This window comes from Mugil cephalus, chromosome 5 (genome assembly GCF_022458985.1).
Source record: "Mugil cephalus isolate CIBA_MC_2020 chromosome 5, CIBA_Mcephalus_1.1, whole genome shotgun sequence".
Taxonomy (NCBI): Eukaryota; Metazoa; Chordata; class Actinopteri; order Mugiliformes; family Mugilidae; genus Mugil; species Mugil cephalus.
In genome coordinates, this window is record NC_061774.1 from 20,297,200 (window position 1) to 20,320,135 (window position 22,936).

Here is a 22,936-nt window from a genome sequence, read left to right on the forward strand (position 1 = left end):
CCGCTGTATCCATAGTAACCCACTAATCAGCAGTGCATAATGTATTGAATTTGCGAGAGTAATGAAATTGGGTTGATCAGATTATGCAAAAAACATCTGAATCATCTGGTGAGAATGCTGGCGGTGCCGCGCAGATGCCACACAGACAGGAAATGAGGAAATGCCATTGAGGCTGATGGAGGTGAACGCACGCACACTTCATTTGTCATTACGCTGCTAGCGAATACAATAATAGCGCGCGGCTTACATTTGTTCCGTTCAGTATGGATGAACGATGGTAAATGTTACGCTGCTTTACTCGAACGCTAGACGTTCTTTCCGTGGGGGCTGGGTGGAAGGAATGCGCTACAGCCATTTTAAATAAGATGTGAAGAGAAAAAAAAGGTTCTTGCTACAGAAATAATTGAAGACTGAACACTTTCTTAACCTGTAATCAAAATTAAGCTCAACTGATTATTTAAATGTCAATAAAAAAAAGATTAATTAACTCCCCAGTGATTGACTCTGGTCTGTAGCAATTTGCAAAGTGTACAGGGAACATCTCAGCATCAATCTAAGTGCCACAGAAAGTCATAAATAAATAAACGGGGCGCTAATTAATACTCTGCATTGACTCTGTGCTCTAGACAACAATTTAACAGTTACAGTGAGTGCGAGACCTTTGAGTTGACAGTTCATTAAACTCTGTCCTTCAAGCCGTGCACTGCGTTAACAGTCTGCAGCGATGGCCCTATTTCTGTATGGTAATGGGCTGCGACCATTTTCACATCAAAATCAGTATAACTGTCACAAGGAGTACTGCTCACAAGTCCTCTGTGGCTCTGAAAGGGGCTTTATCAAGTCTTGGAAACGTGATGGGCTGGAACGTGATTGGTCAAATTAAACTTTAAACTTAATTTGTTACGGAAACCCTGAGGTAATCCGACGGTACAGTATTTGAAATATGCAAGCATTTTCCAGGCGGGGAGGGCCTGAGGAGCGATGCTGCCGAGTTGCATTAGGGGACGTGTCTCATTTTGTGTCTTTCTGAAGCTTGACCCATGCCACGGACTACAAATTAGAATATCTCGACCTCAGCAGTTTAAATTTTTATGATACATCTCTTTTTAGTTTAATGTAGGTCCATCGCTACATCGCTGCAGCACTCTGTCTGTCCCTCTCCATCCCCTGCAAAAATGTATCACATTTTTTGTTAATAATTAAAAATGCAAGGGAATTGATTACTAAAACATGAACCGCTGTCTCAGGGTGTCGTTTTTCCTTTCAGTTTTTAGGCAGCTGAGTAACACGTCTCCGACTCAACGACGTAAATGGTTAAAATGCCTTAAAATAAACTGAACAAAAGCTGTGGAAATCTACTGGAACATAAGATAACATGGCTGGAGGATGTTTTCATAATCCCCACAGTTTATTTCAACATCATTTAAACAAATATTGATGCATTTCAGTTTGACACATTGCGGTGTAGCTGAAGGATTATCAGTTCAAACAAGGTAGTCTTTGATTCCTGTTAATTTCCAACGCGCTCATTTGTGTCCTCAGCTGTCTGGGCCGCTCGGTTTATTTTTTGCTAACCTTAGCGACTCCTGCAGGGTTAACTGAGTACATTCAGTGTTTTCCATGAACTCGCTGCTTCCTCCTCTGACAGATGCTCTTATTCACAGCTGGAATAGGACGCCTAGTGAGAGACATGGCGGGCGAAGTGGGGTGTTTTACTCAAGGGCAAGTTGATGGGAGTCGTTGAGGTCGGTGAGAAAATATCACACTGCAGTTATTATCGCAGTTAACGAAGGTCTTGGCCACATTTGGCTGAAATAGAGTTTTATATTATAGCTTCAACTCAATTAAGAGAGGCCCGCACGCTCTGAGATTAGTGGAGCTTTTTAGGAGAGATTAGGGCAGGTGAAGTCTTCAGCATAATATCAGCCTTCACATCCACTGCATTAAAGTAGGACATAAAGTGACAGTGAAACTGGGTCACTGTCATAACAAGTCATATAAAACCTCATTTCACTTGTGTTTGTGTATGTGAACATACGCTCGTATAATTGAGTTTTATGCTTAAGCAGTTTGCGTCTGGTTTTAAGTGAGTGGGCGCGTAACGACGGACATTTGTTCCATTCATTAACCTGGGCACCGACTTGTGTGTGTGTGTGTTTGAATTTATGTGTGCGTATGTTGTCCTCCCCAGCGATGCCAGCCTCACAGACGTGCTGTCTGACTCAGAGGAGTGTGATTTGGGCAGTCTGGAGCGTTTGGAGCGCGGGAGCACGGACACTCTGGCCAATGGCTGCAGAGCTGACAGCGAGGCCGCCAAGAGGCTGGCCAAGCGCCTCTTTCACCTCGAGGGCTTCAAGCGCTGTGATGTGGCCAGACACCTGGGCAAGAAGTGAGCACCAACACACACAGTGACATGTCGTTAGCCTAATAGCATAATTAACTTATTGTTACGATATCAATAAAAAAATTAGCTATTAGGCTAACGATATGCATCAAACACATATGTATGTGCTTAACACACAACAAAATGCCTTTTCAGTGCAACATTTATACATGTTCATGCTCTTTCTATCTCTCCGCAGTAATGAGTTCAGCCAGCTGGTGGCATCTGAGTACCTGAGTTTCTTTGATTTCTCCGGCCTGTCGCTGGATCGAGCCCTGAGGTAAACGCGCACTCAACACTTGTGACGTGTGGCGGTAGTAGATATATTCGTGCACGGTTGTGTCGGCGTATGTAGATTCTCCACGTCACCGCCTCACAATGCATTAGCCGCGTGCTAATCAAGTTGTCGTGTCGAGTGCTGTTAGCCAGTGTAGCTGACAGCTGCGGAAGTCTTGTACCTGACATGTCGCCGTCTCGAGCTGCTGCCTTCGGTGCAGAGTCTGCAGTTAAGAGGCCTCGTGAGTTCACTTCAGACAGAGCCAGATAGACTGTTTGCTCACAACATATTCTTCCAAATGGTGATGAAACAACAGTGAAAATAGTCAAAAATTGAGGTAATATCCTGAGAATTCCAATTTTACAATAATAATCAGATCTAATAGACTGGACCCAACAATAGTAGGTTTGTTGATGAGATCTGCATTAATATCTTAATCAAAATGCACAGCATGAAACTTGTATTGTGAGGCATGGTTGCAAACTTAGATGAATCCATCTATTGCCCATCTATCACTGCCTGCTGTCAAGTCAAAGAGATGACACGCAGTCATTCCTAATGGAAGAATGCTACAGGTTGCTTGAACACTGGGTCAGTTTTAAAAGCAGGCTTGAGTTCTTCTCAGAGTAAAATGTTGCATAATGTTGTTTATGCGTGGCAGGAATTTCTTGAAAGCCTTTCCACTGATGGGAGAGACCCAGGAGAGAGAGCGAGTCCTTGTGCATTTCTCCAGACGCTTCTGCCACTGTAACCCACAGACACCCACCTCTGAAGGTCAGAGTCGTGAGGGTGGTGAAAAAGATGGTAATGAGGAATAATATTATAAGGATATAATATTATTTACACAGTAACTCATGTTGTTTTTCATATACACTGACTAAACAAACACGTTTTATACTATATATAACCATCCCAAATGTTGATGAATCAAACCGTTCAGATTATTTTAGCTTGTAGACTTCCTGTGAAGTCATTTGTGTCTGGTTTGCTATGTGGAGCGTGTCTCCACAAGTGTGTGTGTGAGAAATGTATGACATTTAACTGACCCGGACCTGTGTAATGTCCTTCTGTAGATGGAGCCCACACATTAACCTGCGCCCTCATGCTGCTCAACACTGATCTACATGGACACGTATGTACTGAGGCTCTCTGTCTTACTGGTTCCCAGTCCCCGTATTCTTCCGCTCCAGGAAGTGTCATCTTCTTTTTGATACATGTCTTATTCTCCCGAGTTCTCTCTTTCTCCTTCACGGCCTACTTTCTGACCTGTTTTTGTCTCTCCTTTCCTCTCCTCTCCTCTCCTCACGTAGTCTCGACTGTTCAGTTCTTAAAACAGAAGCACTGTGGTCTGGGTAACATAACACGATCGGTATCACAGGTCTTTTGCTTTTGCCATGACCCTCTGGCTCAACTCAAGTCAGTCCCTGCTGATAGTAATTCCAGTGAATACCCCTCCTCTAACTATTATCATCTTTCTCTTTTCAATGCCTTTTCCTCCTTTTTCAAATCCTTCCCCTGCTAACCATATCTGGTCCCCTGGTCTGTCTCTGCCCCCGCAGGTGGTGAGTATACTTACAGTACTAACGTGATCGTCATTGACATCTGTTCCCCCTCTTGTCCACTAATAATAGAACTGCAGTCATAATTTTAAAACTGATGTCATATTTATATAATATGTCGGTGCACACAGTTCATTTTAGGCAGCGTCACAAACATATTATACTACATACACGCTGTTTACTAAATAAAAGCTAAAAATATTTGTACAGACGATGGTAAAATCCACAGTGTGGGGCTTTAGAGTGGAAAACAAATTGAATTTATGGTAGTCTATAAAATGCCTCTTTCATGAGTCTAGCTTAATAAGATGTACTGTCCTACATTCTGTGAATAAAGGTATATGTTACCTTCTTATGACCTTAAATTGGATATTACTCCTAAATGGAGCATGTAATGTTTTCTTACGCAATCAAATCCTGAGTAATCTTTTTTGAAAAGAGAACAGGTATATCTTGTCTGTTATGTGGCCTCCCTGAGGTGGGGAGCGTGTGTGCGTATATATGTATGTATATATGTATGTATGTATTTCCACATCTGTATCCATTAAGACTGGCAGCTTGGTTCAGACACAGTGTACACAAACACCCTCTTTACTTCTCCTCTAATTAGAGGTTAAAAGATGGATGAAAAGTGTACTAAGCTGATGCTTGTCGAGCTCTAATGGAAACAAAACCTTCCTCACCACCATCAGTTTAACTCCAGCAGCGTGACATTGCCACCCAGTGGTTGCAAAGAGGCATTCAGGCTCCAGCAAATAAAATTAGAAAGAAACTTTGAAATCTAAACAGATAAACACTAATTTGCACAAAAAAAATAAATTGAACTCTTTGTTCTGTTTTTTATTTTTATTTTTTTAATGTCTCCTCAGAACATTGGGAAGAAGATGTCTTGTCAGCAGTTTATCAGCAACCTAGATGGCCTCAATAACGGCAAGGACTTTCCCAAAGAGTTATTAAAGGTACAGCTCCGCTCCGGAGAGAGTGCTCTCAGCTCTATTTCTATTTCTGTTTCCACGGAACGAAATCCGTGCTGGTCTTAGAAACCCTGCTAAAAATATATGAAAAGAAACAAAGAAGAAATGAAAGAATTGTTTCCTCTCTTTTATTGCCCACACAGGTCTTGTATAACTCAATCAAGAATGAGAAGCTCGAGTGGGCAGTGTGAGTATGCATTTTGTGCTAATCAAAAGGGAAAGTATTTGGGGTATGCAAGTTTTTTTTGCAGTAAGTACACTTGAATACAATCACCTCAGGTTTATCTCAATGGGTATTTGTGTGTGTGTGTGTGTGTGCGTGCAGTGAGGAGGAGGAGCTGAGGAAGAGTCTGTCGGAACTGGTCGAGGAGCAGTGTGAGGGCGGGAGTAAGCGTGTTGCCAGGGTAACGGATGGCAGTAACCCTTTTATCGCCATTCCTATTCTCTTGAATGCCGTCACCTACAAACACGGAGTGCTGACCCGCAAGAGCCACGCTGACATGGATGGCAAACGCAGTGAGTGCACGTTCAAACACGCACACACACACACTTAAACACACACGCTGGCAGCGTTTGACTGAAGCCACAGAATCCGTAATCTTTTCAGTAGATATAAGATGAATATTGCTTGTCTCTCTCTCTCTCAAAGCCCCTAGGGGTCGCCGTGGATGGAAGAAGTTCTATGCGGTTCTGAAGGGGATGATCTTATATCTCCAGAAGGTACCGCATCTCGTCCTCTGCTCCGTTGCCATAGAAACACATCCACCACCGCAGTGACAGCAGTGGTGGATGCTGTGAGCTGCTGTGAGCCGCTGTGTGTGTGTGTGTGCGTGTGTGTGCGTGTGTGTGCGTGTGTGTGTGTGTGTGTGTGTGTGTGTGTGTGTGTGTGTATTTAAGAGGGAGTGAACATTAGCAAGAGCGTTAAGAGAGGAGACGAGGCAATGCAGCATTAGTGTGTGTTTGTCTCCTCCTGTTGGTAGGAAGCTTGTCCTGACCAAGTGCAAGGTTGTTTAAAGTTCAACCTGAATAAAATAGGCTTGTGTGTCTGTGACATTCATATTAAGATGGTGGTATGAAGCTTATTTTTTATTTTATTTTTTGCTGTAAAAGAGTGATTTAGAAAATGTATTTTGATGTAACCTATAGTTTCTGCAGTTATTCTAAATGTATATAAATGTGTTCTGTTATTCATCCAGGATGAGTACAAGCCAGACACTGACATTTCCGAGGTGGACCTGAAGAACGCAGTGCGGATCCACCACTCTTTAGCCACTCGTGCCACCGACTACAGCAAGAGAGCCAACGTGCTGAAGCTGAAAACCTCAGACTGGAGGGTCTTTCTGCTGCAGGCCCCGTGAGTCATCCAAGTCACATTTACAAAACCTCGAAACACCCAAAAACTCCGACACACAAGAATCCAACAGAAATTCTGATTTAACACACGTATGGTTTGGAATTTTAACACTTAAGATTTTTGTGATGCATTTTTAAAGGGTTTCCAGCTTGAATTTAGATGCATTGTCGAAATAAAAACTGATTCTATGTTGATGTGATTTAATTTAAACTGTATTCTCTGAGTTTTCTTCTCTTCAGCCACTTAAACATAGCAGACTTTTTCTTTTAGTAAAAAAAATGCGCTTTTCGCACACGTTCTCACTCTTTAACTTCACCTTCACCTTCATCTCTCTGTTTCTCCAGGAGTGAGGAAGAGATGATGTCTTGGATCTTCCGGATAAACCTGGTGGCGGCGCTGTTCTCCGCTCCCGCCTTCCCCGCCGCCATCGGCTCCATGAAAAAATTCTGTCGGCCCATCTTGCCGTCCTCATCCACTAGACTCAATCAGGTACACACTCGGACAGACGGACACACACAAACTCACATACACATACAGAAGAAGCAGTTGAATACTGTATATCTTACACTTTTTCTACAAACACAATATACTGTGGTCAATACTACAATCCTTATCCTGTCACTATTGAATACAGTGCACAGTATGCATGATACATTTTAAACCGCTATGCAGGGTCGGGCAATTTTACATATTCTATTTGTGTCTGCTTGCCTCTGATTGGCTGTTTTGGCCGTCCTCCGGCTCTTTTCCCCGACTGTGATTGGTGCAGGAGCAACAGCTGCTGAGTCACGAGAGCAAGCTGAAGCAGATGAGCCTAGAGCTGGAAGAACATCGAAAAAATCTGCCCTCAGCCGACCCAAAAAGCAGAGACTGGGAGGAGTACCGGCTCAAAGAGCACTACCTCACATATGAGGTACTGGTTTTGTGCATATTCGTCTGTGTTTTTTTTTTTTTGAAACACACGAGTACAAATATTACGACCATTATTTCCACGGTTTATATTAATATCTCAGCCAGCTGTAACGTGACATCTGGTCTGACATACAGGTGAAATATCTCATGTGTTAATAGCAGGTGTAAACGGGGCCAGTGAATCCAAACTGTTTCAAACTAGGCCATTAGTCTCCTTTTGACTCTTGATCCATCTTCCTTCTACCCCCTCCCCTCCTCCCTCCCCTTTCCCTCTCTCTGAGCAGAAGACTCGGTATGAGACGTACATCAGCCTCCTGCAGGCTAAAATTCGCGCAGAGACGGACGACCTTGAGAAGATCGAGGCCAGCGTGATGGGTGGTCTGATCATGGAGGCCGGCCTGGCTGGCCGCGAGTGCCACCTCCGCAAGACGCAGTCCTCCCCGTCCATCAGTCAGGCCCACGGCGGTCTGAACGGGAGGGCCACTGCATGCACTCTCCCGGGACAGAGGAGCTGAGGACAAGGGAGGAAGGAGGACCAGTAGCCACAGCCCGCAATGCAACATCCCTCCAAGCCAAACTAGCTTAATACTACAACTCCTTACTGGGTTTGTTATTAGTCTTTTGTGCTTTGGGCTCCTCCATTCCTCAGTAAGCCGTCACTATCCTTCCCAGAATTTATCAACCCTTGATGATAAGTTTCTGTCCTCGAGCAATAGATGAAGAAGACGACGAGCGTGCCCTTGACATCCCACGAGTAACCCTGCCAAACCTCAGTTCATTTGAACTTTTATTATTGCACATTTTAAATGATCATAACTGTGATCACTATTTATATCAACATGATCAGTATTATTTTGAAAAACTAAGCAGTTGTCTTCAGTTGAAATGTGTTTTCAGTCATGAGCTAAACTTTGAGTAGTTTATAATGTATAAGTAAAAGGGCCGGAGAGAACAAAGAAAGAGGAACGGACTGGGTTTGCCTTTGTCCTCTGTGTCCTGTCGTCGCTCTGCTGCCCCGGGAGTCAGGCAGCGTTCGAGGTGGACATGAGTAGAGATGGTACTACTTTAGCATTCTGGCCTTTATTCAACTCGCATTTACACACCCAGCCACTCACAGGTGTGTGTACGGCGTGGACCTACAGTGTGGATGGAGTGTGGTGAGTGAAGATACGACATATCCATCAAAAAGAACTCAGAAGGTTTTAAGACCCTGTATAGCATATTTATTTATTTATTTAACTCTCCAGACCTTTACTCGCCCCAACAGAAGGGTTTACACTAAGCGTGCTGGCTCTTTTTTTCCAGATATTTCCTTGTTACCATTCGAACTTTTACATACATTCACACGAGTACAGGAGCCGTCAAGTGGATCAATGGCTTAAACTGTTTACTGAGCTGCTCCGCCAGAGGAACTGGAGGTTGAGTGCCTTACTCAAGGGCACCTCAACACTTGCTGTTGAGGGATTTTGGAAAACGCCACTCAGACGCAGAGAGATCAAACGTCTGTTCCTGTGATTTTTGAGGTGCCACTACCCCAAATAGTACCATGTGTTTTAATTATTCTCTTTGTTCTTAGAGAGTAAAAGTGGAATGACGGTATGTAACTGCAGGAAAGCACTGTGCCATGTTATGCATTATCCCCTCACTGCTCCTTTTAGTACACTGAGCTGGTAGATACGTAACAATATATGGTCGGGTGTGAGGTTTCTGAAAATTTAAATGAAGGGCAAAACAGGAAGGTGTGGGTGGAAGGCATACAGTATGTGTGTGCTGTAGCATGCTATTTAAAGTGTTTCCATTTCAGACGTCGAAGCAGTAGGCAACGTGGAAAAGTAAATTTAGCCGGGTCACGTTATCGTACGAAGACTTTATTGAGCATGTTTGGTGAGAAACAATGTGATGGCCTTCTGATGAATAATACAGCCATCAATTAGGCCTGGGTCTCTCAAAAGCATCCTCCAGCACAACAGCAGCCATTATTCTTTTGACAAAAGATGTACGTTTACTTACCAATCTGTGCTCTGATGTGTAACATGTTACGTGGACCTATCTTAGTTTTGTGGCCAGGTATAATATTGGGCATTTTAATACCGGTGTATTCCTTCCACTGTTACTGGCCTCGGCTTATTTCGGACTAAGACTGGCTGATAGCAGAGCGTAGCAGCAGGACTGCTCCAACTTAGTGTACTAAAGTCAGTGAACCTTCCAGCATACGTGAATGGATAAGGGATCGACAGCAAAACAACTCTACCAGCAAAGTAGCCCCAGAGTGGGGGAGGAGGGGGAGAGACTTGTTTTCTGAGAAGAACAGACTGGTTTGGTTTTCTTAGTATGGCCGTGTACATCAGCCAAAACGGACATTCTGCACACATTTTTTCCCAAACCGAGGAAAACAACATATTAAGCCTGATTCTCCTGGAAGTAGGACTCGTGTAAGGTTGTGGGGAAGTAGAGATGCGGTGGTACTGCTGTTTGTGAGCACCTTAATTGACCCAACCCCCTCTAAACACACACACATTCTTGCTTATGACACAACTGTAGATCAGTGAGTCCAGTGTACCCTCACTCAGCCCTGCTGTGGCACCGAAGCATGTCGACATAACCAGAGTTGTGGATATTAATGGTATGAACAATTATATCTTTGGCTCTGGACACAATGCTTCTGCTGCTTCGTTTATCGTACTAACGGTGGCCGATTGGGATCTGGCTGGAAACCTGGAATCACAGCTGGAATCCTGGAACCAGATTCTTGTACAGACCAAAATGCTGAAAAAGGAGCTGAGTTTTACGGGAGGAAGTACCGTTTTCTAAAGCTGTATTGTTAGGATAAATAACTGCTTTCTTACAGGGAGACTTCCCCTTATAGTCACTTTGGCTGTTGTGCTAACCATTGTTTCCCGATGTTCTAGGGTAGGCCTGTGCTGTAATATAGGATTGTGAAAAAAAAAAAGTTGATTGTTATGTTTTATTTAAAAGAAAAAAAAAACAGGAAAAAAAAGACAACTTCGGCACTTTGATGTCAGCATTGGATCTGTCTTTTTGTTTGTATATCTGAACTTTTTTGACAGGATGCTCATACCATGTAAAGGACATATTTACTGAATATTTAGTCTGTGCTTCATAAAGTAAGCTTTTATACACATGATGGTTGATGTTTCTTCTTTTTCTTTTTTTCTTAGGAGTTACAAAATTTCCTCTCAAGGTAAATGTGTTGCGGATTCATTAAATAGTTTAGCCCGAAGTCAAGAACTAAATTTCAAAGCAGCTGTTAACTAGACCAAAGAGAGAGCTCTAATATCCACAGGTAACACGTCTACCCTTCCAGGAACAAGTAATCGTCATAGAGTTCACCTTTACAATAAATATTTTAGTCAGACGTCTCAATTTATGTCCACAAAGCGGGCTTAGTATGTCAACTGATGCATCACCGTTTGTGTGATACATCAGGATATGACAGTGCTGCATCCTCCTCGTTTTCTTTCACTGAGTCAAATGTAGACTTGAAAGGCACCACCTTCTTGACCTCGGGTGTTTTGCAGCATTTCTCCTTCATCAGCAGATATGTTGGAGAAGTTCAGCTACACCATCTGAGAAATGCTGATTGTGTCCGTAAACTTATTTCACGATACAGGCTGCTGATACTTGGCAAAAATGTCAGACAGACACTTGTGAGCTGTGAATACTGCGAAACAACTGACCCGTAATGTAACTCAAAACCAAGAAAGTCAGAGTGAGACTTATTTGTTGTAGCCTAGTCACCTGGCTATTTTTAGTCTTTGTGTCGTTTGGGAGTTGGGCACAAGATAAATATTTAATTCCGTGCTGAAAAGCAATGCAGTTAATGCCTTTAAAAAAGTAAGTGCATATAACCAAAAACATACAAAGAAAAAGTGTTAAATTGTGTTCACTGTGGACTAGTGTTTACTGAGATGTTGTAATAAATTCAGATAACTTGATTCTGCACAGTGGACCAATTCTGCCACAATAAAAAATAAATACCTAAATATATGCAATTAATAAATAAATAAAACGCATTTATGTCATATATTTAGGTATTAATTTCATTATTTATGGCGTATATTTAGGTACTTATTTATATATTAATTTATTTATTATTGTGGCAGAATTGGTCCTGCATACATATTGTCCAGAATAAATAAATAAATAAATAAATAAATTTAGAAACGTGTGAGGCAACGTTGCAGGTCATCTCAGCTTCGCCAACTGAGCCTGTTCCTTTAAGACAGTGTTGCATTGTGGGTTGTTTGTAGCTGTAATGTTGCTAAGCTAACAGGTTTCTGTGAGGTTTCCAGATATCCACCTGTTTCGTGTTTGCACAGGGGGTTTTCGCCCCCCAGATGTGTCCACATACCGCCTCTCATGGCTTCCAGAGGTTTTCACAAAACAAGAAGCTGTAACATGAAGCAGAAAGTCCAAATGTTAAGATTAAAGACTCAAGAAAAAGATTTAATACAGCATGCTAACAGTTTGAAAACACACACTGTAGTTGCTCCTGACACTGGTGGCTGTGACTGTGTGTATGTGCGACTGAAACATCCACTAAAGGAACAAAGGGTAAGTTGTATTACTTTAAAACAATATTTTTTTTTAACTTTGACGAAGCCTTTATAGATTAGAAATGAGTGGAGGGTGTTTTAAATCTCACTAAAGAGCAATAATATTTAGTTTAAATGTGACAGTGTTTATCTCCCCGGCGTAAATGTTTGTCCTTAATTAATAAAAGCGGTAAAATGAGAGATAGAGAAAGAACACGTTGGTGCAGCAGAACCAGAGATGTTGTACGTCTTGTTCCTACATTACCCACAATGCAACACGCTGCTCAGTGAGCGAGACAGAGAATCAACCCACTCAGTAGGATATACTACAGTCACAAAACACAAAATGTTTGATGCCCAGGTGTTAACATCAGCTGATAGTCACAAAGACAATGCTGCTACGCAAAACAACCACAACAACACAACGATAGGAAGGTCACACATCACAAATTCACAATGACAAAGTATTCACTTTCCGCCATTTCTGACACACACGTGGCCTCAACTAGGAGGTCATGAATACAACAAGAAGTTGCCATTCAAATGTTGATTACTCCTGAACGTGGTAAACATGACACCACTTGAAGTTAGCATTTGTTATTCTAGCTAATGTAGCCTTTAGCTTCTAGCTAACCTAAAGGCTTATAGACTTTTGTGGGACCAAGACGCCATAAACTACGCACATAGCCAGTGCCGGTGTGAGCCATTTATGCTTATGTGCTGGCTTTTTTGCCAGTTGGGTTAACTTTTGTTTCCACTTCCTGCTTCGCTTCCAACAATGGCAGCTGAGTCATACAAATGTTTGTATCTCCAAATCTCCTTAGTTAATGTTACTGATTCTTTATTGTGGCAAACAATTAGTTCAAACATCATTGATATGGAGAAGTCTATAATACCAAAGTGGAAACACGCTACTACCAAGCAAACCAATCACAGCTCTGCGTCGCTGCAGCTTATAGTTTCATTTCTGGGGAGGTGCATATCAGCTACAGAGCGAGGCTCTGCATAGGAAACTTTTTTTTTTCCACCTTTAAACTGATCTTCAAAAGTCTTCAGACCAACATGTGACGTCACTTGAGGCAGTTTATCAGGCTCCACACAAACAAACTTCAATGTGCAAAATCACTGCCCTCAAATAATTGCAGCAACATGGGTTGTGTCTTAATGATGCTTGTACATAGACTGTGCTTAAAGGTGAAGGTATAAAGTGAATATCTCAATTTTACTCTCTGGCGACACCTATGGAAATAAGTCGTAATTGCAGTGTGTGTTTTTTTTCCCCAACAGTGCACCATGTGTTTAATTAACCTAAAATTAAGAATTTCGGATCAGCCGGTCATAGACTTAGTCACCACTTTGTTGGTTTATTATAAATCTTTTAAGAGAAACACAACCAGCTTATATCCAAAAACAAGAGCCAGTGATTGAAACTGAAACAGGTTATAATGACAGCGGTTTGATATAAGACGGGTAACTGCAATACGGCCACGCAAAAATAAGTGAAACATCTTCTGAGAGAGCTTAGGTGTAAAGCTATTCACATTCCAGTATATTAATTTGAGAGTGTAATAGTTAGAGAAGCCCCTCACTGGATGTGTCTGTGTGTCAGCGCTGTCTAGTTGATAAAAGTTATAAAATCAAGTGTGAGAAAGATCCATTTATTCACGCTAAAATCTTAACTCCCACTGGTTCTAAAGTTTTGTTCACAGTAGTTGAACATTTAGTGCCAGGTGCCATCAGTTTAATTGCTCTTGGTGCAGTGACCTGTTAGCTGCTGCAGAGAGAGAGAGAGAGAGAGAGAAAAAAAAAGCCCTCATCCGGATGACAGTAGTTAATACTGCTCTGTCACCGGTGTGTCCTGTCTCCTACTGCGGTAACAATCTGGCGCTTTGATTTTCCACACGAAAATCCAAAGCAGATGTCTGGAGCGGCGTTTAAAAGTGTTTTTGTTCGGCGGGGGCCGGCGTGCGGGGACACACCTTTGCTGTCATTACTCTCCTTCCTCCCATTTCCAGTCCATCTACGTTTATGATAAATCTTCCTTCCGACGTAGCTTCTCCGCTATTATATGAATAGGAAGTCACATTTAAAAGTGACGGAGAGTAAAATAAATATGTCATATACGCTATATGTATTGGCGTTCTATCTAATAAAGCCTGCAGTCTGTATTAGAATTTACTTGAGGAAGTAGGTAATCTTGTCAAGTATTGAGTCAGTGCCTACGGTTTATTTTGATTAATTGATCCCAGCCCTGCTAATGGATCACTGTAGTGTTAAGACAGTTGTGCAGAGACGGGGACGTGTGGAATGACATTTTATTGCGCGATTAGTCATTTTTCAGACAACAAGGCTCCCCCAACAATAAAACAAACAGCAACGTACAAAACAGCACACCTTTCTTGTTTTTTGTATTTTTTGCCATCAACGGAAATTTAATAAGGTAGTGAGAGTACATAACAGAAAGTAATGAAGTGTGAGGACGCGAGTTATGGTGATGTTGAGATGTCTAAGGATGAGCTTGATGTCAAAGCCAAAGTAAGCACCATCGTCATGTAGTCAGGAAAGGCCATATTTCAGTAAGAAATATTCTAGGATGGGTGACGAGAGGTTAAACATGATACAAGAGGGTTGTTATCACAGTTTTCAGACATTTTTACCAACTAAAAAAAAAAAGAGAGAACAAAAAAAGAACAATATCGGTGTAGCACTAGTTTATCATGCAATTTACTTTAGTAAACCTTCTGACACACAGACAAAATATACTTCAATAAGTAGAACTCAATACATCTCTGTCCAGCAATAGTCACAAAGCCTGTACTTTATACTCTTTAAATGTGAGATCCCTATCAAAAATAATATGCAGATTTTTATTTTTCTTAATATATCTAAAGTGCAAGTATTTATCCATTTTATTCAATGCTTTCTGTAAGTATAAAATACAAAGGAAAAAAACAGCAATATGTTTTTCCTGTTTACATGTTATATTTTTCTGAAAGGAGGAGCATCATATATAACAAACCATATATATATATATATATATACACACACACACACGCCACAGATAAAATATTTCTTGAAAGATACAACATATTATCTCATATGGGGATGGTAAAGGGATTTAGACCAAACGGTGACATGGGATATGTTCATTGTGCATTGACCCCCACCCCTTTAAATCCAGGATCTGTTCCCCGACATCTTCAAAACATCTGAAAGAACGTCTTTATATCTATACACAACAGTAGCCTATACAGTCTGCAGACATGATGGACCCTACTACTTGGTGCGTGTGCAAACAGAAGACGTGCTGAATGAGCTCCTCTGTCAGTGGTTTGTGATGAGTCATATAGTGCTTGGCTTTGACCAGAGGCTGCGATTGGCTGTGTGATTAACCAGGAACTCTGAGTGGCCAATGAAAAAGACTACAACACTGAAACCAGAAACAAGAGCGTGTTTGGTTGTCTGGAACACCTTAATGGAAGTTCAGTCTGTTTTCAGTCAGTACATTTAGGTGGAGGCGAGCGGCCGCCACTCACGTTTCACTCTTGGAAGTTTGCTGTTAGTAAGTCATGCACATGTTGCTGCCGGCCGCAGCCAGAAACACGAAGAAATCTCCCCAAAGAGACAAAAGCAATCCGCAGTTGGAGCCATCCTAGCAATCTGACACAGAGTCACAAGCAACAAGTTAGCAACTGCTGAACTTTTTAAAATCTACAATTTACATTTTCTCCGCCGTTTTGTAAGGAATGGTCCGGATTGCCTGTAGACAGAGTGACAATAAACGAAGCTCTTTTAAATCTAATTGCACAAATGGACGTGATTGCTACGATGGCTGCAGCTGGATTATAAATCGAAACATCATTAATGCTAACCATCACTCTCGTATGCCCAACCGAGCCGGAGCCACCGAGGACAGTGCAGAAAACAAGACGGAATACATCTGCCTACCGTTTTGCATTTGAGTCCCAGAAATGAATGGCCGTGTAATTGCGGGCACAACATGGCTGCAAGGTCACTCCAGAGTTCTTTCATTCTTTCTTTCTTTCTTTTTTTATTTTTTTGCTGTGACACTGGGTGAGCTCTCATCAAATGAGGAATCAGATTTGATCAGCAAAAATCACAAGCGCACCCCCCTCCCCCTTCCTTTGTAACTCAGACAGAGCTGCGATCCAAAAAATGGACAAGTCATGTTTCTCGCAACAGAAACTTTCTTTCTGCACTGAAAACACAACCGGCCCAGTAGCACCAGGCGATTACAGTCTGTAAGAAGACAACACGTCTTTAAAAAAAAAAAAAAAAAGAAGAAGAAAAAAAAGTGTGCATTTCACAGAGTGAGGCATTCACAAAGTGAACTCTATGAGCAGGTTCAGGCTCTCCTTATATTTGGCCATTAGAGAAAGAGACGGAGAGAAAGGAAGTGTTGTATTTCCAGTCTTCATGTAGCATGAGCCTCCAGGAGACCTAAATTCAATCAAGCTAAAGCTAAAACACTTTGGGGAATAAGTGCTGTATCACAACAGAGAGTCCACACTCATGCTGACCTCAAGATAAACTTAGTTTGACCTCAAATGTGCTTTGCTGAGCACATAGTCATAGGTGGCTTGTACATGTGTTCAATGGATTTTGATTAAATTCACAGGGCAGTGTGAGGAAATAGAGTCATCTCAGCAAGAGTGGAAACAGATTTTCTCTACTCCTCCGAAACGGAGAGAAAAGTCCCTAACTGGATCAGTCTAACAGCTGGGTCAGAAGGTCGCGGTAGGCTGCTGCTCGTAAGCCCCTGCAGTACAGTGCCAGGCTTCATCAGGCCTTTCACCGTCACTCCGAGACAAACGTGGGCCAAACAGATGGGATTTTCTGGAACACTTTCCCTTGGCTTTGTTGCCACAGGCATGACCAACGAAACATAGATCACCATTTTAAAGAGAGGATCCAACAGAACGTCTAGTACCTTTTTTTCAGCCCAAGCATGCTCTGGGGAATTCTGCTGTAGCCTAGCGTTAGCTTTCCTGCAGGTCTGGTGGGTCCCGGGCTTGTAAATGCATTTGCCAGTTCAATCCAGCTGAGGCCTCTAAAGCTCCCCATCCATACAGTCTGTGCTTCCCCTGCCATGTCACTAAGTGGCACGCCACCCTGACGGGGCCCTTGCCCGGCTCAGATGTATAAGCTGTTGTAACCTGCTTTAAATAAACCTGATCGAAGATCTCAACGCTTTGCGTGCTTTGATTGTTAAGAAGAACATCGCCGTAAGCCCAAAGATCAGTTCGGGTCAAAATGAACGAATGGACTATGTGACCTAAATGACGCATTATGACAACTTTTGCCACACAGACAATGAGACGGGCCTTTTTTTTTTTTTTTTTTTTTTTTTTTTTGTTACGCTTTGAAGCCTGAGCTGAAAAGGAAAGAGGAGCAGGCAGGAGATCAGAGTCTGCCCACATCAGAGAGGATCCCTCATTGTAAAAAAAAACGACAACAAACTCCTCTGTCCGATGGGCCTGCTGCGGCTGACCGCTGTCGCCCGGCTCTAGCGAAGCCGCACAAAAGTCAACTTGGAGTTTACCTGTCCTGTGATCGACCGTCCCAGGCGAGAGAGGGGGTGGGGTGGGGGGGTGAGAGGGGGTCGCACTCAGGCTCCAAGCACTCCGTTTCTAATGACAGGAGGCCTTGTGTAGCTCTAGACACCATTCAAAATACTTTACAGGCCTCCCAAACACTCAGACAGCAACAAGAGGCCTCAGCAGGGGGAGACTGTATGTGTGTGTGTGTGTGTGTGTGTGTGTGTGTGTGTGTGTGTGTGTGTGTGTGTGTGTGTGTGTGTGTGTGTGTGTGTGTGTGTGTGTGTGTTGGCCACCCCTGGACCTGAGCCTCAAGATACTATTCAGCTTCAGTGTAGGCCAGTGCAGAGGGGCTGACATGGAGACAGTCAGTGGTTGTTGACTGCTGCGTGTGTTTGGAGAGTAAAAAAAAAAAAAAAAAAAAAAAGGAGGACAGGGCCTTTCTCCGGGGGTGACTCCATATGGGGGACATAAAACACTAATCTACGCGCACTGAGAGACGGACAAGGCAGCCTACTGGTTTACAGAATGTGACAGGAAAAAACACCTCACTACTAGTCTGACTTATTATTATTATTATTATTATTTTTTTTCATTTTGAGCAAGTGCTTGAGAAGAAAGTCTTCACATTTCGGAAAATATAATGCAGATGCATCGACCTCATGCTTTCAAATATCTACTTATCACATAGCCTGTACATTATTTCGTCTTTTTAATAGTCTATACACGTGATACAATGCCACGATTGGCACGTACACAATATTGCACACTAATATGAAACGTCCTATGCTAGTCGGCGGGCTTCATCTCTGGCTGAAGCCTGACACATTTAGGACAATGTAATGTGGAGTAAACGGAGGAAAAAAAAAAAGAAAAAAAAAAGCATCAGAATAACAATAATGCAAAAGTGACATATTCTGAGCGGCGAGGCCCCCGTGGGAACGATCAAGGGGCTGTAGCACCATAAAGATATAGATACTGCCTCGGCCCTGCACCGATAGGCTTCTACATCCACTGGACTGCACTCAGACTGACTGCATGGGACCGGCTGACCCGCCTGGCTGGCTGCCTGCCCGGCTCCTAAACAGCATCCATCTCAGCTCTAGCAAACATCCAGTCGCTTCTGATTTTTTTTGTTGTTGTTGCTGTCTTCTTATTTTTTGTACACGGTGCATACGGCCTTGCAAAAGCCGCCCATAAACAGCTCCAGTTTTTGTCTCCGTGCTCGCAGTCGGTGTCGCCACAGACGGAGCATCGCGGGTCCCTCCCTGGATCCAGGGAGATACATCTCTACTCTGTGACAGGCCACCCAGCCAGGGGCGCTGCTAGGGATTCTGGGCTCCATGTTGTCAGTGAGCCACCACCACCACCACCTTCCCCCTTGCAAACCTAGCCCTTCCTACCCTGTAGCACTGCTGGGGCCCCCTCCTCTCTCAAAAAACTCCCAGCAGCCCTTCAGCCTTCTTCAGGTGTTGCCAGACGCGCTCCATGCACTGCAGGGGTGTCAACCCCACAGTCCTGCTGAGTATATATTTCTGCCTACATAACAGCACTCGTAAAATAAAACGTACAGCGGTCGAGGTCACAGACCATCCACGTGAGAACACGTAAACGAGTGGAGTGTATAAGGCACGGGTCGTAATGACGTCAGAGAGGATGCGTTGCCTCGCCGCGCGCTGCGCTGACGCGTCTTTTTTTTTTCTTAGTTTTTTTTTTTTGTTTCCGCGCCTGGCGCTCCCACAAGTGGACCTCATCTTTTTTTTTGTTTGTTTTGCATCCCCCCCCCTCCCCCTCCCCAAGAGGAAAAAAAACAACAAAGTAACAAAGAAAAAACTTAACCCACAGAAAACGTGGGTATCTTAATAAGGATTTTTTACAGCTGATTCACAAAATCATAATTAGTACATCTAAGTTAGCACTTTTTTTCATTTAAGTTTATATGGACATGGTGCAAGAGGGCTGATATTCAATAGCTCGGAGATATAGATTTATCTCGTTTGTTTGAGGCGCACAAAATAGGCTGTTAAGTTTCGAGTCTCCAACTTTCCTCTATGGCATGATAGAACTGCTCTCATTAGCCGACTACGGTTCTGTTTTTTTTTTTGAGTCAAATTAAAGCCTACTTTGCCAACTTCTTTTACAAAACATGAGCCTACACGCATGCTGACAGGTGTTTACAGGCCTGTAGTGCTGCGTTCTGCGATTCATACACTTTTAGAGCGCTTTCATATTTATTCTGCGTACCTTTATAATAAACTATACATCTGGTATCCGATTTTGGTTTCGTAAAGTCCATAATATATTCTCTTTGTGCTGATGTCAAATATTCGTTCTACATGAAGACTATCATTTTTATATAATAGACCTCTGGTTTTCTTTTTCTGATCAAATCTTAGTATATTACCAGTCAGAAAACATTTAAACTTCTGTGTTTTTTTTTTTGTTTTTTGTTTTTTTGTTTTTTGTTGATGTGTGCAAAATCTGTCGTCGATAGAGATATAAACACTCTGTTCATTGTCATTTAAATCAAGTAGGAAACAGTTCATATCTTACAGTTCGATCCTTGATAGCAGCGGCTTACTGTTACATGGGTGGTAAGTGGGGTGACATCCAGTAAAATGAGCGAGGAGGCAGCAGAGGTGCTGCCATGTCTGTGGAGGTTGTGTGTGGGGGTGATTCCCTTGGAAATTCTCTTTCTATTTTACAGTTAAAAGTCTCGTTTTTGTCTCACAGTTCGGTTTTGTCTGGTTGCTTGAAATCCGCGTCAGTCATCGTCTCCATCATCTGCGCCGTGCGGGCCCTCAGGTAGCAGTTCGGAGGCCCGTTTCTCTCTACTCCTCTCCTGGATCTTCCTCATCTCCTCCGCGTATTTACTGAAGGTGTTGCCGAATTTGGACCACACTTTGCAGGGAACCGTGATGGAGTTCCGGTACGTGGGCTTCACCTCGCTAACCCGCATGAAGACTCCGTACTTATTGGAGCCCACGTCGAAGAAGAAGCGCTTGTTGTCGACCGTGAGAGAGGTGCCCTCCGGGAGCTCTGCCGGCTCCTCGTCCACGCCGTAGTCGTCGATGAGTTTAGCCAAAGCATCGCGGAACTCGATGAGACCCTGCGCCGGCAGAGCGATGGTCTGGCCTTGTGCGCTTCCCAATCCGGGCCCCCGATTAACGGTCTGTCGGATCCTCAGGAACCGCCCCCTCTGGTTCTCCTTTAGATCCATGTAATATTTCCGATTCTCCCGCACCAGGAATTCGCTCTTGAGCGCCCGCCGGGGCTCATCCTGCACTATGTCCGGGTTGGTCGGGCCCAGCTGGGCGTAATGTTCGATAAAGTCCCCGAGATAATCGCGGAACTCCACGGCGACAGACATGGAGAGAGTGAGGCGGCTCTTGTTTCCCCCAGCCCCGACCTCGGCTATCTTTAGGAAGCGGCCTTTCACATTCTGCTTCACGTCAAGGTAGAAGCGCTTGTTCTGGATGTCGACGCGCTTGGAGGCGAGCTCCTCGGTGTCATGCTGCAGCCGGGACATGGCGCCCATCGCGCCCGGGGGCAGCGAGCCGGGGCCTGCGGTGGGCCCTCCGTGGTCACTGCCACTGTCTCTGTCCGCCATGATGCTGCCTCCCTGCTTTACCTTCCACCGTCTCCCTCTGCCTGCTGCAACCTCGACTGCCCGTCAAACCACTCCGCCGCTCTATCGCGAGACGAGAGAAGGAGAAGAGGATGAAAAAATGAAAGTAACTGTAGTCAGTGTTACTGTAGTACTCCGGGCGGGCTGCGTTCAAGATAGTCGCGGTGTTTCTGCAACGTTTCGCACAGGGTTTTCATTTCAGTCTTTAATGTAGTGTTATATTGCAAGTGAAAGTTAACCCCCACCTGCGTGAGCCCAAAGCACTGCAGTAGTAGCATAGATAGATAGATAGATAGATAGATAGATAGATAGATAGATAGATAGATAGATAGATAGATAGATAGATAGATAGATAGATAGATAGATAGATAGATTCGTTTCAAAGTGTGTAAAGCTCACACCTGTCTGCACACGGTTTAAGAGAAAATAAAGGGCAGGAGGGCACGGACAAAGTCCCACCTGGTGGTTCTCTGTTGGGGTGTTTCAGCACCGTGGACAGTTGTTTGGGACTTTCAGCACCACGGACAGCGAACCCGCACAGTCCCCGTGGAGTGAGACATAAGGAGCGGGACGACAGGGAAATTTCTGAATGAACAGTAGATGGTGATGATGATGGTGATGGTGGCGGTGGCTGTGTGGGAGTCTGAGGACGGGGGCTGATACACGGCGAAGCATCATGAATCATTACCCCGTGATTGGACTTGCGTCTGTGTCACTGTTTCTCAATGGGAATGTCGGTGGCTTTCAAAGGGTTTATCAGTGCAGAGAAGCCAAAAGGCAACGGTCTGAAAAAATAACATACACAAGATAGAAAAGTCCTTGAAAGTCGTAGCACAATTAATCAGTAAAATGATTTAATGGTGGAATTATTTATCGTGTAGCTCTACAATCAAACACAATGTTGTATATGTGACGTCAATTTAACCGTTCAGTTGCTATTATCAGATATTTTAATTGGTCTATCATAGTATATGTGTATGTGTTGATTTTTTTCAAAGAAAAAAAAATTGGATTTTGTTTTATTTTATTTTTCAAAAAACCCTGTGAATTTGGCACTTTCTTTAATTTCTTTATGAAATCTGGCTATGTCATTGCAGTTGATAGGTTGATAGTTGATAGGTTAGATACTCTATAGTATCTTATCTCATTATTTAATAAATTATAAATTAAAGTCATAAATGTAACCAATGTAACCTCACTATTAAACACTGTAATCAAAGTATCAGTCATCTGTGAGTTTTAATGGAGATCTTCACCGGCAGACGTCCCAGAACCAGAGGGGTGGACCAGGCCCCCATGTAATAAGAATGATGGGTCCTTAAGTAATGGGAAGGCAACAGGACATTATTAATGTCAATAAATCAAAACTGAAATAGTGAAAACCTACGTAAGCTTTTAGGTGCTGTAGATCTTTTGAAAGCTGTAAAACAATTAGTAAAACAAATTCACTTTTACTATGAAAAGCATGTATACTGAAGATTACATCCACAGCAAACATGATGTTTAAAATCTGTATTTTAAGAAGAGAAGGACGTTGTGGTAAAATGTCTGACGGCTGGACTGGGCAAAGAGAAACATAAGTGTATTTTCCAGACAGTGACTGAACCCCATTTGACCCATGAGTGTTCCTGGTGATGTAAGAGAATTAGGAGCCGCTAAGAAGAAATCTGTGTCAGACGTAGGCTGTAAAAACATAGTCCGTAAAATAATAACAAAAAGGGACTGCTGTGTCACT

The 22,936-nt window shown here is 43.1% G+C and overlaps 2 protein-coding genes across 5 annotated transcripts in view; one reads left to right on the forward strand and one right to left on the reverse strand.

The window, feature by feature from the left end:
• The window catches only part of psd2 (pleckstrin and Sec7 domain containing 2), a 30,978-nt gene extending 20,379 nt beyond the window's left edge, over positions 1-10,599 (forward strand). For 2 of the 4 annotated variants that reach the window (XM_047585308.1, XM_047585309.1), the window contains exons 4-15: positions 2,192-2,389; positions 2,583-2,663; positions 3,322-3,464; positions 3,734-3,794; positions 5,088-5,178; positions 5,337-5,380; positions 5,519-5,709; positions 5,843-5,913; positions 6,390-6,547; positions 6,892-7,036; positions 7,317-7,460; positions 7,744-10,599. In XM_047585308.1, coding sequence (XP_047441264.1) covers positions 2,192-2,389; positions 2,583-2,663; positions 3,322-3,464; positions 3,734-3,794; positions 5,088-5,178; positions 5,337-5,380; positions 5,519-5,709; positions 5,843-5,913; positions 6,390-6,547; positions 6,892-7,036; positions 7,317-7,460; positions 7,744-7,974 — 1,558 coding nt within the window. In that variant the 3' untranslated portion in view covers positions 7,975-10,599. The remainder of the gene's footprint in view (positions 1-2,191; positions 2,390-2,582; positions 2,664-3,321; positions 3,465-3,733; positions 3,795-5,087; positions 5,179-5,336; positions 5,381-5,518; positions 5,710-5,842; positions 5,914-6,389; positions 6,548-6,891; positions 7,037-7,316; positions 7,461-7,743) is intronic. The other 2 variants (XM_047585311.1, XM_047585310.1) reach the window with 2 other exon arrangements.
• A 3,717-nt stretch (positions 10,600-14,316) lies between these two features.
• Positions 14,317-22,410, reverse strand: purab (purine-rich element binding protein Ab). The gene has a single exon (XM_047584672.1). It carries the CDS (start codon positions 21,181-21,183, stop codon positions 20,338-20,340), a length of 846 nt encoding a protein of 281 aa, XP_047440628.1. The 5' UTR covers positions 21,184-22,410; the 3' UTR covers positions 14,317-20,337.
• Positions 22,411-22,936: the final 526 nt, after the last annotated feature.